Raw genomic sequence first — 14,705 nt, forward strand, 5'->3', positions numbered from 1 at the left:
ATTACTTATTTAGGGGTTACTCAGATCATTTAGTCAAGGGTTACTTATTTTAAGTTCTCAGTCGGTTAGCGCATTTTCTGTGTGAGAGTAACCCCTAACCAACCGAGTAACCTCTATATAAGTATCCCTTAACCGAGTAAATCTTGACTGACTGACTAACCCCTAAATAATAAATAACCCCAGCCACATACAAAAATTTATGTTTATTCAATCAATGGAACTTATTTCGACTTAATGTATTTAAAATTTTAATTATTTCAGTTATCGAGTACGTACCTATTTCTATAAAGGATTTAAATAAAATGATCAATAAACGAATAATGTCTGCGACAGGCCTAACAGCTAGATAGACACAAGTAAACAAGAAATCACTTTAAGGGTGACAAGCTCCTCAATCAGACTACTTTTAATTAAATTCAAGTGACCAGATCAATATAACATCACTATATTACCTACTCCATATAATATAATTTCGTCAACTTCGTATATCGTATTATTTACAACTAATACAAGTAGGTTATAGATAATATATGTTAAATAACGTGCAATGGTTTACCTACGCATATAACTACTGATAAAAAAAAAAAAAAATTATTGGACTTCGTTTAAAGACTTTAATATATAATATCAGTGCAACATTTACATGTATAGTTCACACCTACAAAATTAACATTAAATCATCTATATTAATAGTCTAGTTCAAAGCAATAATAATGGTACTCAAAAATAAAAAGGAGAGGAAGAAATAAATTAGATTAAGCTAGCTAGCCATGGAAAATATAGAGGTAGTAGAAAAAATGGAGAAGGAGCTCTATGTTGCCGCCATGAAAGGTAATGTAGAGTTCCTTAATAAAATACATCATGATGAGTACCTAAAGAAGAAAAGCCATGAAAAAAATAACATCTTTCACGTAGCAATTCGACACGAGCAACGTGAATTCATAGAAGCATGTCTTGGGAATATTCCTAGTGACCATGAGATAACTCGTGAGAAAAATTCCAAAGGAAATACTCCTCTTCATATAGCTGCCGAGGTTGGAAGCTTAAGTATAGTAAGTTTACTCTATGATTATTTAGTAAAGAGTGATGTTGAAGGTGATGATGAAGGTGAAAAACCATGGAGGATGCAAAATTCTAAGGGAAATACTCCTGTTCATGTTGCAATTATTCATGATAATGTCAAAATTGCTAGGTTTTTATTGGATAAGGATCCTTATTTGGCTCGAATTGTTAATAATTCAAAGGAAGCACCCCTTCATCTTGCAATCAAACACCATTTTAATTATTGTAAGTTGCTTATTCCTTATATTCACCTTTTTCTTAAGCTTAGCTTTTTGGGTACGTCTATTTTTAACAATAATTTGGTTGAATATAGAAAACGCTGAGATAGAACTTTTTTGATGATACAAAAAATCAATATCATTGATGATGATGGAATATAATCGATGTTAGTATTTGTTTTTTTTTGTTAATGTAACATTGAAGGTCTGTTTGATAACTTTGGTTTTTGGTTCTCCTTATAGTATAAGTTTAAGTAGCTCGATAGTAAAAATGAAGTGAATAGAATGGACGTACTCTTATTGACATTTATCATGTGATCTGAGTTAGTGGTATTTCGACTCATTTGACGCTGGTAAAGTTGGTATAAACTAAAAAAAAAAAAAAAAAATCAAATCTAGATAGTGAGACAAGTAAATAAGTCATACTAACAAATTCTTCTTAAAAACAGTATGACAGATTCATTTTGTCACACCAGATTCTCACTAAACTAAAAGACTCATAAATAAGTTACAAAACTGTTTGAAGTTCATTAGTTACAAAAACTAATCATAAGTTAAGAAAAGAAAGTTATAAGCAAACTGAAGTAACAAAACAAAACAAAAAAAATAAAAAATAAAAAATAAAAAATAAAAAATAAAATAACAAAGTTGAATATAGAAAAATAAAAAGGAAAAGTTCTCAAAAATTATATATACGTACAACCTTTGGTCGCTCTTCTAAAAATTAAACAACCTGTTTAATTGATTCTTCCAAAATAATATCACCATTGGAGGTATCTCCTTTAAATAGTGCATGAGTTCGTGTTAATTGGTAACCTATTCATCAATTGGTTAATTATGACAAATATTACATTGTAATTGATGGGATCTTTATATTTTTTTAATTTTCTTTTTTCAAATTTGATTAAACTTAAAAAATAATCAAACACCATTCCCATCAACCCTTTTGCCGACCATAACACCACCCTAGCCACCACCCCCCATCCACTACCAACCCAACCAGACCACCAACATCTCACTCACCCTTCTTTCTCTCACCCAACCACCTATACGATCAGAAGGAAATCAACTGGAGGTTGTTAGGGGGGTGGGACGACTGGTGGTGGGAGTAGAGAAAGAGAAAGGAGTCGAGGTAGGGTAGTCGGGGTAGGGTAGGGGTTTAGGTGATTGGGGAGTTTTGGTGATGGCTGTGGGAGGGAGGGGTATTTTTTTAAAAAAATATTTATTAAATTTATCTGTTAAATAAATTTAAAAGTAATCAATCAAATAGTGACATGTGTCACATATTACTTGTTAAAATGTTACCGATTTTTTACTATATTCTATTTAAAGTAGATAACGGAAGGTGGTATTATTTTGGTACAATCATAAAGTTGTTTTGTTTTTTGGAAAATTGTCCACATGTTGATTTATTACCGACAGTTTTTTCAAATTAAATTAACTAGATGTATTATGCCTATTATTATATTTTTGGAGGAAATATTTTATTTTACCATCATATGGTGTTGTTTAATTTCTTGTACCACAATTATTTACATCATACATTTATATAAATGATATTGTCGTACGTCAGTATATCATGTTATTTGACTGAGTTTAACGTAGTTTACTTTTCTCTTATAAAATTGATGGATAAGAAAAAAATCTTAAATCTCAGCTCAACTACGTTATCTCCTAATATTGGCTAAACTATAATGCTATCTAATCTTTTGATTGTCATAAGTTAGGTTCGAAATTATTAAAGTGATGGGTCCTTCACTCCTTCCAAGAAAAAATTAGTCCTAACTACTTTTAAATTGCCACCAATTAACATGTCTTACCATAATACATTAGATTTAGCCTAGCAAGGAGAGAGAGATTAAATTATGTACGGTGTATAACGTGCACCGTAATATTTATTTCTTTTTTTATGAGCACCCTAACAATAATAATTAAAATAAGTCCAGTTATTTTGTGCATACAAAAAAAAAGAAAAAAAGAAAAAGAAAAAAGTCTATTTGTTTTGTCTTATACAATCTTTTCAAGAGTTTAGAAGAATAAAAAAAAAAACAAATATAAAATGTTATGGCTAATTTGGTACTTTGTAACACGTAAGGATAAATGAAGTTGATCGATTGTTAACAGCAATATATACCATGATTGATGAACAAAAGTATAACGTACGTTTTTGGTAATATTTTTTTCAAATACAACTTAGTATGTTAATTATCTTCAATGAGTCTCCTCGTTATTACGATCTTAAAAAGGCCTTTCTAGTTCTACCCATAAAATAGCGATTGATCGACGAACAATTTTCTAACTTCTATCGTGCAATTTTTGTTGTAATAGCTGAGAGTGAATCAATAACGACCATATTAAAACAACCAATTGCCGAAGGAGGCGCGGCATTGATGACAAAATTTGTACACGGAGAAGATATGTCAAGTATGATATATTTCCTAGTAGAGAAAGGCAGTTGTGTCACATGTTGGCCTGATGCAAATGGCTTGACGCCTCTTCATAGAGCGGCATCGTTAGGCATGCCCTTTAATATAGAGGTTATAAGATCCATACTTTACCATTTTCCGCAATCGGCGGAGGTGTGCGACACCCTTGGCAACTCAATCTTGCACCTTTTGATTGGTAGGATGCCTAGCTATCTAGAAGGCAAAAACTTGCTAAAATTTAAGGAAATATTCGCCTTGAGAAATTATCAGGATCAACGTGGAAATACACCGTTACATATTGCTGCAAGGAGTAAGGACATTAATATGGTGCGAGTTTTATTGGAATTTTCGACGAAATTAAGCATCAAAAACAAGGAAGGCATATCCGTTGCATCTTTAATTCAACAACATAACTTGCATGAGGTACGTAGTATGAACCATTCTTCAATCTTTCATATGTTTGAACTATTCAAATGTATTAGGATCTTTTACCAAAACGGCTAGTTATGAATTTTAATTCCAAAACTAGCTAAATTTTTTACTTGGAAGGAAATCATCTATTTCTTATTTTCCTTTGAACTAGTTTGGTTCACTTTATTGATTTTTTTTTAATTTTGTTTTTTTGGGTTTATTTTATTTTTATTTTCTTAGGATTTTTTTAAGTTGAAAAATTTAAGCCATATACAAATATAAGGAGTATGTGGACAGTCGCAAAAACCCTAATTTCAATCACAAATAAAATAAAAAATAAAAATAAAATTTTAAAAAAAATCGTCTAGACAGTATCACAAAAGTTTGGAATTTTAAGTAGTATTGTTCTATCAACACAAGCGCAACTTTATACGACGATAAGGGATTTTAAGGTATTATTATTCATCTTTTTCATGTCCATTAATTGTATGTTTTCTGTTAATGTGAGTTTAATGTGTATTATAAATCAAACTTACATATATGTATGTGATATACAATGGCAAACAATGAATATGTATGTTCGGAGAACAGTCTGCTACTCGATTGCTTGACCTCGTAAGCCATTTTTGCTCCTCTGATGTGAATAATGCATATATATGGATAATCTTATCTCGTATGTAGTGGCTAATGAGGTTTCAATGCTCAATAAATGAGATAACAGATAATGTTAAAGAGAATAATATTGAAGTTCTTCAGTCTGACTTTGAAATTGAATATGAAGAGCCCCCATATTCAGATTTTATTGATCCTATGCACTTTATTTTTTTATGCTGATAATTACGAATAATATATTATGTTGAATGTTAATTACAAATAATATATTATAATGTTGAATGTTATTTTTCAAATTAATGGGATATTAAACTACGGCATTAGAATATTTTAAACAATATCAGGAAAAAACCCTTCCTCTCCGCCACTCCTCTTATTCTCTTCCTCCTCAAAAACCCTAAAAAAAATCTTGTTTCTAGGGGCTTACCATCAACCAAAAAGTTTTTTACTTTATGCTCACAATAATTGTAGTCTCTCTATTGAGAGTTTTTCTACCCTTATATCGGGTTATTTCTACCCGTATATCGGGTTTATTTTTCTCTCTTTTTGAGAGTTTTGGGGCTATGTTCTTTAATTTCGTACGAAAAATTGATTTGTTGATGAGGAGTTGTGTTGTGTTGCCATGGAGGTTAATTCTACATCTACAATCAATTATATCAAATGGTGTTCGATTTCAAAGCTACAATAGATCGAAAGACCCCCTCGTGAAAAGTTGTATCAAACAGTGGTGTGAAAGAGGGCATTTAGAAATGTCAGATCTAGATAACAACGATTGTAGTTTTGTCAAATTAGAATATTATTCGATTCAATTTGTATTGTATTTGCTAGTTTTGATTTATATTGTAGATGCCAATTAATTTTCTTTTCAAAATAAAAAAAAAAAAAAAAAAAAAAAAAAAAAAAAACTACGGCATTAGAATTTTCCAAAAAAAAATTAAAAACAAAGTGAACCAAACCGGTTCAAAGGGAAATAAGAAATAGATAATTTCCTTCCAAGTCACTAATTTAGCTAGTTTTGGAATTAAAATTTATAATTAGCCATTTTGATAAATACTTTTGTAAAATTAGCCATTTTGGTAAAAGATCCAATGTATTACTTTACTATAATTTTCTACGGTAATTAATATTTTGACGTATAATATAAGATTTCAAAATAATAGTACAACATTTTTCTAACTTTTTACTACTATACAAAATAAATAAATAAAATTAATGGTGAAAGTGGCACATGTGTAAAAGTCAGAGTAAATTAGAATCCCGCAAGTACTTCATATTTCGAAATGAAAATATTTTGTTGGGTGTTTTTTCTTGAGTTAATGCAACCTTTCAGCTCGGCTTGACTCGTTACTTAAAAATAATAATCGTCAATTCGTCATGCAACTCAAATTATCATCACTCATCCATCACCTTCCTGTTATTTGATATTGACAGTAAGTCCATTCGTAACGTGCAGGTCCTAAGGAAAAGAAAACTGACACCAGAGGAATGTAAGGCAACGAACAAACCAAACATAAGCTTTCTAAGGGAAAGAATGAGCAAGTTAGGAGAGGATTTCTTGCTCTCACAAGATTCGAAGGAAAGGAATGTTCTTCATAGGTTGATGGAGATAAAAAATGAAAGTCATATAATACAAGACGACTTTATAGATTTCGTCCAGCAAATTCTTGAAAAATTTCCTAAACTTGTTTGTCAAACAGATGTTAACGGGGACACTCCGATTCATATCCTAGTGCGAAATAATCCTGATTCAACAATTTATGTTGCTTCTGGAAATCGTACAAACACAAACCAAAATGTTAACGATTTTATTTTTTCATCCTTGTGGCGATCAGGCGTTTTGTCAGCGTTACTAGAGCTATGCAACCAGTGTAACCTTAAAATTCAACGAGAGGAAAGCGCCAAGGAAGCTCGCTATGATCCACCGTGGTTGGTGCAGAATGCACTAGGAAATACGCCTCTCCATGAAGCGCTCATAGCAAATAACCATGTACTGGTGAGAAGATTGTTAGCACTTGATCGGAGGTCGGCTGGTTTAGTGAATAAATGTAAGGAGACACCTCTTCATCTGATTGGTGGACGTCCCATGTGTAAGTCTTCCAAAGTTTATTCGTCCTTTTTAATAATTAAACACTGGCCCTATTTAATTCATTTTGAAAAAAATAATATTTAGTAAAAACAATTTCAGCTCATCAGTAATAATTAGTAACTTCAAAGAAGTATAATAGAGAACTAGTAAAAAAAAATCCAGTTCAATGAAAAAAAAAATTAGTTTAGCAATTTTAGTTCAATAAAAATAATTTCAATTCAGTAAATAATATAAGTTCAGCAAAAATTGACTAAATTGAACTGGGTTTAATATGTTGTAAATTGTGTGTAGACAAACTCTGTCTAAATATTTCAATTAAAAAAGAACATATGAAGTACGTCTTTTTTTGTTTATAATTAGAACTAACAAATACACATACACATACACATACTTTGATTTGATTTTAACCCTAAATCATCATATTTAATTTATATTCAAGTGTTTGATCAATCCATATATATGTTTATTTCACCAAAGACATGGAGCAATTTAAGAGAAAAGACATAGAGTTAATGGTGGAGGCAAAAGCTGAAGCTGCCTATTGGCCTGACCAGGATGGTCTTACTCCCATACTAAGAGCGTTCCAAGTTGGTGACCTATCTACGGCTACTATACTATGCAGTATCTCACCGGAAGCAGCAAAAATTTGTGATGCTAATGATCAATCATTTTGGCACCTTCTTGTAAATCATCCATCAATCTACTATGTACATCTCCTTCTTCAAAATCAAACATTAAGAGAGCTCTTGGGATTAAAGGACAAGAATGGAGACACACCGTTGCATCTAGCCATTCAAGAAAACCGTTTTGATATAGTACAAGTTTTTCTAGACACTTGGGAACGTGAACGTGAGTCATCTAGAGGCAGACATCGGTGGCTCGTCGATCTTTTAGACTTACAAAATAAAGCTGGTAAAACCCCTAGCGATCTAATCGCAGAATCACCAAGTCTTCCTCCCAAAGTAAGTACTCCCTCCGTCCCTTTATTATTGCTCCATTGTTATTTTTTGAGTCAAACATTAAAAACTTTGACCATAAATTACCGTTAATCCATAAAGGATAATATAGTCATGAGTGGTCTTGTTAGATTCGTTTCATTGTATATTTTATTGATATTACTTTTTTTTATAATTTTTATGTGTACGAAAAAAAAGATATAGACGTTTTAAGAACCGTCTTAGAGACCGTGCACAGTCAAATGGGGCAAAAAAATAGGGACTGAGGGAGTACTTCGTATTAAACTTCATAGTATGTAGCATTACAACACTTTTCACCTAACATATGTTTTATATGTTGAATATATACAAGATAATAAACTAACTTGTATTCAATCAACCAAACTAACACCATACAAAGTCTCTTATCATATATATATATATAGGACATTATTATTCTACATTTTTGAGAAGAAAAACCGAGTATATATATGATAGCTAATAGAGGTGTTAAACATGCTCCGGTTCGAAGAGCTTAACAAGATTTTTCTTTTAAAATTAGAGGATATAACATTTTTTAAGGTTGTTTATTTGTTTAATAAAGGTTAGCCCTATATATATAAAAAAAAAAAATAGAAATTAAACACTAAAATAAAGTTTGATCATTGCGTTCAGATTGAAAAGAGCATTGGGGACAAATATGAAATGATAGGTGTTCGAAGCATGTGGGGCATCCCAACATCACAAATGAAAACCTATGTGAACACAATGGGTATAATAGCTGCTCTTCTTACTACAATAACATTCACAGCAGCATTCGCGGTTCCTGGTGGACTAATTGAAAATGTTGGTACACCGGTTTTGATAGAAAGGGTAGCATTTCAGGTTTTTATGATCTCGGATGAGTTAGCAATGTGTCTGTCGATGATGGTTTTATTTTGTCTCCTTTGGATCATGGCTACTAACAACAGGCATAATTCAGTCAAGATACTTGATTTCAGTGTAACATTGCTCCTAGCATCATTCTACGCAACTATTGTGACGTTCATGACGGGTCTTTTCGCAACGTTGTTCTCTGTCAAGCCATGGACCGCTATTGTCACTTTGATTCTTTGCTCTTTGCTTATGTTGCTAGTCCACAAGTACCTCGTCATCAAGTTTCTTATTCCGTTCAAAAATGTCATACGCTATTTTTTTTGGATGTTTTTGCGATTTGCTCGAAAAATATGTACAAAAATCATCAAATGGTGTACAGCAATGGCTCGTAAATTCATTGGATGTTGTAAACCAAAACCAAGCAATGGAGCAGATGGACAAGGTCGCACTCGTCAACGATCTGTAATTATTGTTTAGACAGTGTTAAAATGTATTGTATTGTGTTACTCCTCAATAACAATAAAGTATAGAATTTTAAATATTTTAACAAAAAAAAAAAAAAAAAAAAATCATATCTAAGTAAAGATATTGTACGTGAAGTAACACTGCTACAAAACATTAAATGAGTGAAACATACATTTTTAATATATCTTGTTAGTTGACCATCTCAACCAAAAGCCTAAGCTGATGGTTGAAGCCCAGGATTATGTTTTATACTCTTTCACGCCCCTTCACACGAGAGCCTTGATAGAGTATTCCTATCACCAACGTACAAGCACATTGAGATGGACGTTCATTTTGTACGCGATAAGATCGCTCTTGGTCAAATCAAGGTCTTACATGTTCCTCCTTCATATCAGTACGCGAATATTTTCACAAAAACTTTACCACGACAACTTTTTTTAGACTTCAGAGACAGTCTAAGCGTTCGACCTCCTCCCGCTTCAACTGCAGGGGTGTGATAGATAATAGGTTAATATTATCTTGTTAATATTCTGTAAAGATATATTTTGTGTAATTAAGGATGTGATAGATAATAGGTTGATATTATCTTGTTAATATTTTGGGTTTTATTTTAGTATCAAAATTTTTTGGGTGTATTGCTAGTTTTACTTTTTATTATGTGGCTTTCTCTCATATTTTTAGAGAAGATAATTGTGTTGCTCACACTTTGGCACATCTTACCCATCTTGATCGAGTATTCTACTATGGCGTGGGTTGGGACTTGGGAGCTGTCCTAGAGTGGTGGATAATGATGCTGTTGCTTTGGATTTTGTTCTAAGTATCAATAATAATAATTAGTCGCTTGATCAGCTTTTCTCAAAAATATATATATAATTAGCCGCTAATAAGCAACCCTTATTTTAAGATCACAAAAAATTATAAACTTTTGTCTATATGGTATCACAAAAAATTGTAACTTTAAGTAGTATTGTTTTATCAATGCAACCGTAAATTTATACGACGATAAGGGATTTTAAGGTACCGTTCATTTTTTTCATGTCTGCTAATTATTATATGCTCTATGCTAATGTCTGCTAAATTATATTTTTTTTAGTGTAATGTGTATATAAATAAAACTTAAATATATTTATCTTTTTCTAATGTATCATTTTTCCCTGTAAGTACTAGAGGTTTTGCTGTCCTAACCTCTTGTAAGGTTACATTTTGCCTTTAGCCCTTAATATATTTCTCGACTTTATGTGATTAAAAAAAGAGGGGGTTACATATTTTATTATTTTTTTTATTAATTAGAAGTTTGGGATGACTTTTAAGGTGATATCTAGTTCTTGCAAGGTGATTTTTTATTCTTATTTTGTGTGACTTATAAGAAATTGAGAGTTTTTAACTATGGCTTAGAATTTTCCCAAAAAATTAAAACCCAAAAAAAAAAAAAAAAAAAAAAAACCGTATATATTTAACTCGGAAAAATTGTTAAAAATAATCCCAATTTTTGTCCGTTCGCTCAAAATAATCCCAACTTTGGATTATTTTTTAATAATCCGAACTATAAGGGTCATTCGTTCAAAATGGTCCCAAGTAACCGGTAACTTGTTAAAAAAAGTTTTTTTTTTTTTTTTTGGGTTTCAGTGACACGTATTAGGACGCTATAGGTGGAAAAATAAATTAAAAAAAAAAACAGAAAAAAAAAAAATCCCACACCTAACACCAGGTTACCGACAGCCCCCTAGGCCCACACAACCCCTCCGGCTACCACCACCATTCCGGCAACCCCTAGGCCCAGCCCAGGTCCCCTTTCCGGCGCCCAACCCCTCCCCTGCTCCGGCGCTGTCGACGCCCCTTCCCCAATTCATTCATGCCAATTCATCACTTTTTGCTATCAATCCTAACAATAATCCCCCAATTTACAGCAATTTCTGGGTTAATCTTTGTTGAATCATCAATGGATTTGTGGTCGATGTCCTTTATATGAGTCGTCGTCGTCTGGATCGCCGCCGAGAATTTCTCGATCTCAGCTCAATGATGTTCTCGTCGTCGCTGCTTGTGGGGAATGTTGTTCTCGTCGTCGCTGCTTGAGGGGAATGTTGTTCTCGACGTCGCTGCATGCTTGAGGGAGGTGAGCTGCTTGTGGGGACGATTTGGGTGATTGGGTGGTTGTGCTGGAGGAGGTGCGGCAAGCTTCTTGTGGTGGCGATTTGGGTGGCTACTGGGCTGTTGAAGGTTAGGCGACAGTAGGTTCTTGTGGGGCTGCTGCAAGGTGGTTTCGTAGTGGTTGTGTTTAAGGCGTACGTGTTTGTGGGCTGCAGCTAGTCGCGGCGGAGCTGGCGGTGTACATGGGTGATTGGGTGTTTGGTTGCCGGAGGGGATGGAGGTTCCGGGAAAGGGTTGTGGTGGTGGTGGAGGGTGGTCGTGAGAGGGGTTAGGTTTAATTTTTTTTTTAAAAAAAAAATATTTGAAGTTTTGTTTTTTAATTTTTAAATGTTTTTTTTAGTTTTTTTCCCAACCAATTACGTGACACGTGTTACCTTAACCTTTATAACAAGTTAGGTGATCGATTAGGACCATTTTGAGCGAATGACCCCCAAATCGAATTATTTAAAAATAATCCAAAGTTAGGATTATTTTGAGCGAACGGATCAAAGTCGGGATTATTTTTATCAATTTTTCCTTTTAACTATGGCTTTAGAATTTTCCAAAAAAAAATTAAAACCCACAAAAAATCCCCAAAAAACTTAACTAAACCAATTCAAAGAAAAAAAAAAAAGGTAATTTTCCTTCCAAGTCAATAATTTAGCTAGTTTTGGGATTAAAATTTATAAATCGCCGTTTTGGTAAATACTTTCTTTAAATTAGCTATTTTGGTAAAAGATCCTAAATATACATTACGGAGGCTTGATTTGTGATAATTTTTTGTTTTATTTTTTATTTTTATTTTATTTTTTTGAAAGGAACGGCATACACGAAGTTAGGATAGCTTCTCGATTGATAGATATGATGCATGTACTGTACAATAACACTTGTATCTAAAGAAACAACTGGTTAATGATTTGGATGATCATATTATGAGTCGATCATTACATGAAGTATGAGCGAGTTTTTTCTCTTCATAAAATTAGTGAAATAAAAAACTTTATAATACATGCATACTCTCAAAAAAGGTATAAATCAAGATTAATCTATAAAAGTCCACATAATTGTTCCTTTATGTTAAATCGTAACGATGTCCAAGAGGTAATAATGTGTGTGAACACTGTAAAATTAAAGTCTAAATGATACAATTAGTAAATTATGGAATGTATGAAAATCAAAATGTTATAACAATTAAAAAGTTTAAAGAGAAAAGTTTATAAAACGATGAACATAATCAGCTAACAGTACAGCTGGCTTAGCAGTCAGCACAAGTAGACAAAAGCTTAAGGGAAAAGTAGACTTCTATCGTTTCGTCAACCGCGCAGCGGTTTATTTTATAACTCGGTAATTACGAGTAATTAATGATCTGAGTAATAAACAATTCGGACTTCAAAGTCTTTCATTATTTCAGTGTATTACATACGCGGTTCACTCTTACAAGATTGGATCTTGTATACTTGTGTATACAAATTACTTATAAAAACCTTAAAAAAATTAAAAAAAAAAAAAAAAAAAAAAAAAAAAATTAAGTGAAACTTTAGTAAAATTAGATCAATAGACTCAAAAAATGGAGAGGGAGCTTTACGTTGCCGCCAAGAAGGGTGATGTAGAGTTCCTTGGAGAAGGCTATAGCAATGAGTATTTACGTCGTAAAACATACGAAAATAATAATATCATCCACATAGCAATCCGGTATGAGCAAAAAAAAATTCATAGAAGCATGTCTAAAGAAATTTCCCAATGATAATGAGTTGATTTGTGAGAAGAATTTCAAAGGAAATACTCCTCTTCATGTAGCAGCCGAGGTCGGAAATTTTGGTATAGTAGAGTTACTCTATGATCACTTAAGTGATGAGAGGCCAATGCCATGGAGGGTGCAAAACTCGAAAGGCGATACTCCTCTTCATGTTGCACTTACTCATGATAATGTCAAAATTGCAAGATTTTTATTAGAGAAGGATTCTGATTTGGCTCTAATAGTTAACAACTCAAATGAAGCACCACTTCATCTTGCTATCAAACAGCATGTTAATTATTGTAAGTTCGCTTATACTCGTTCTCATTTCCTTGATATGGTAGAGCTTTGTTTTTTTTTTTTTTTTTTTTTTGGGGAGAAATTCCTCCTGAAGTTCTAGAGCCAAGATACATAACAGAGAAAAACAATATTAAAACTCTTTTTACTTTAATTGAGATGCTACTGTATATTTTGATGGTAAAGATTTGATATGATCGGTTGGATTTAGTTTTTCAATTTATCATGAAATCATTAATTATTATACAAAACCATCATATATGTAAAAGATAAAAATTTATGATAAAAACCATTTATCTAAAATATCAAATTGATTCAATTACTCAATATCAATATCCACAAAATAGATTAACTAATTTGTTTAAAATTGTTCACATCTCCCCCTCTTAAAAAAGTTATTGTAAATTTGTACCTATCCTATAATATTGTAATTTTCACATCTCACCCTCTTAAAAAAGTTCAAATGCTTTTTTCTTTTGACTTTATTTATTCTCACTTCAGTTTTATTCGTTTTTTATTATTATTATTATAATGTTTTATTCACATAACGTTAGTTGCACGTATGGACCTCAGGTCCACAATAATAATATTGTGAACCAAATCCACACAAGTTTTTTCCTCTAATTTTGTCGGTTCAACTTTTATCATATAATATTATTTCTAAGTTCTAACTTGTGCTATGTAATCGTGTTTGTGTTTTTATGTAGCTGAGAGTGAATCAATAATGGCTAAAGTAAAAAACCCAATCAATGAAGGAGGAGCAGATCTAACAATTGAATCTGCACCCCAAGAAAACATGTCAAGTATGATAGAACTTCTAGTTGAGAAAGCGAGTAAAGTTACATGTTGGCCTGATGCAAATGGGTTGACTCCTCTTCATAGAGTTGCATCTCTCATCACACCATATAATATATTGTTCACAGTATTCATACTTGATAGATGTCCGCAATCTGCGGAAGTGTGTGATAATTCTGGCAAGTCCATAATACATCTTTTGATTAATAAAATCACAAATTACCCGGACGCTAAAAACTTGCTTAATATTGAAGAAATATATGCTTTGAGAAATTATCAGGACAATCAAGGAAATACACCATTACACATTGCTGCACAGAATGTGGACTCTGTTATGGTTCGAGTTTTACTAGAATCCTCTGCCAAACTCAATATCAATAATGCTGATGGTATCTCAGCGGCATGCATAATTCAACAACAAGATATGCTTCAGGTAATATCCATTTAATTTTGCTAGCTAGTACTCGATCTCTCCATTCTCCTAAGTTTTACTTGGTCTGATCTACATATTGGTACGCATAATCCTTTGTTTGTTTCATGGCTAGTACTTATCACTCCATTTCTCAAGATTATGTTTTTTTCACGGCTAAATCTAATAATACTTCCTATCTTTTTTATTAAGAGTAGTTAACGGTTCAAACTTTTGATTAAATCCTTAGA

At 32.3% G+C, this 14,705-nt stretch overlaps 1 protein-coding gene across 1 annotated transcript; it reads left to right on the top strand.

Moving 5' to 3' along the window:
* Positions 1 to 414: 414 nt before the first annotated feature.
* Positions 415 to 9,273, top strand: LOC110687901 (serine/threonine-protein phosphatase 6 regulatory ankyrin repeat subunit B-like). The gene is made up of 5 exons (XM_021864544.1): positions 415 to 1,287; positions 3,609 to 4,129; positions 6,183 to 6,816; positions 7,293 to 7,777; positions 8,426 to 9,273. The coding sequence occupies exons 1-5, from the start codon at positions 771 to 773 to the stop codon at positions 9,101 to 9,103; spliced, it is 2,835 nt and encodes a 944-aa protein (XP_021720236.1). The 5' UTR covers positions 415 to 770; the 3' UTR covers positions 9,104 to 9,273.
* The last annotated feature ends 5,432 nt before the right edge of the window (positions 9,274 to 14,705 follow it).

Source organism: Chenopodium quinoa, unplaced genomic scaffold, assembly GCF_001683475.1.
Source record: "Chenopodium quinoa cultivar QQ74 unplaced genomic scaffold, ASM168347v1, whole genome shotgun sequence".
Classification (NCBI taxonomy): Eukaryota; Viridiplantae; Streptophyta; class Magnoliopsida; order Caryophyllales; family Amaranthaceae; genus Chenopodium; species Chenopodium quinoa.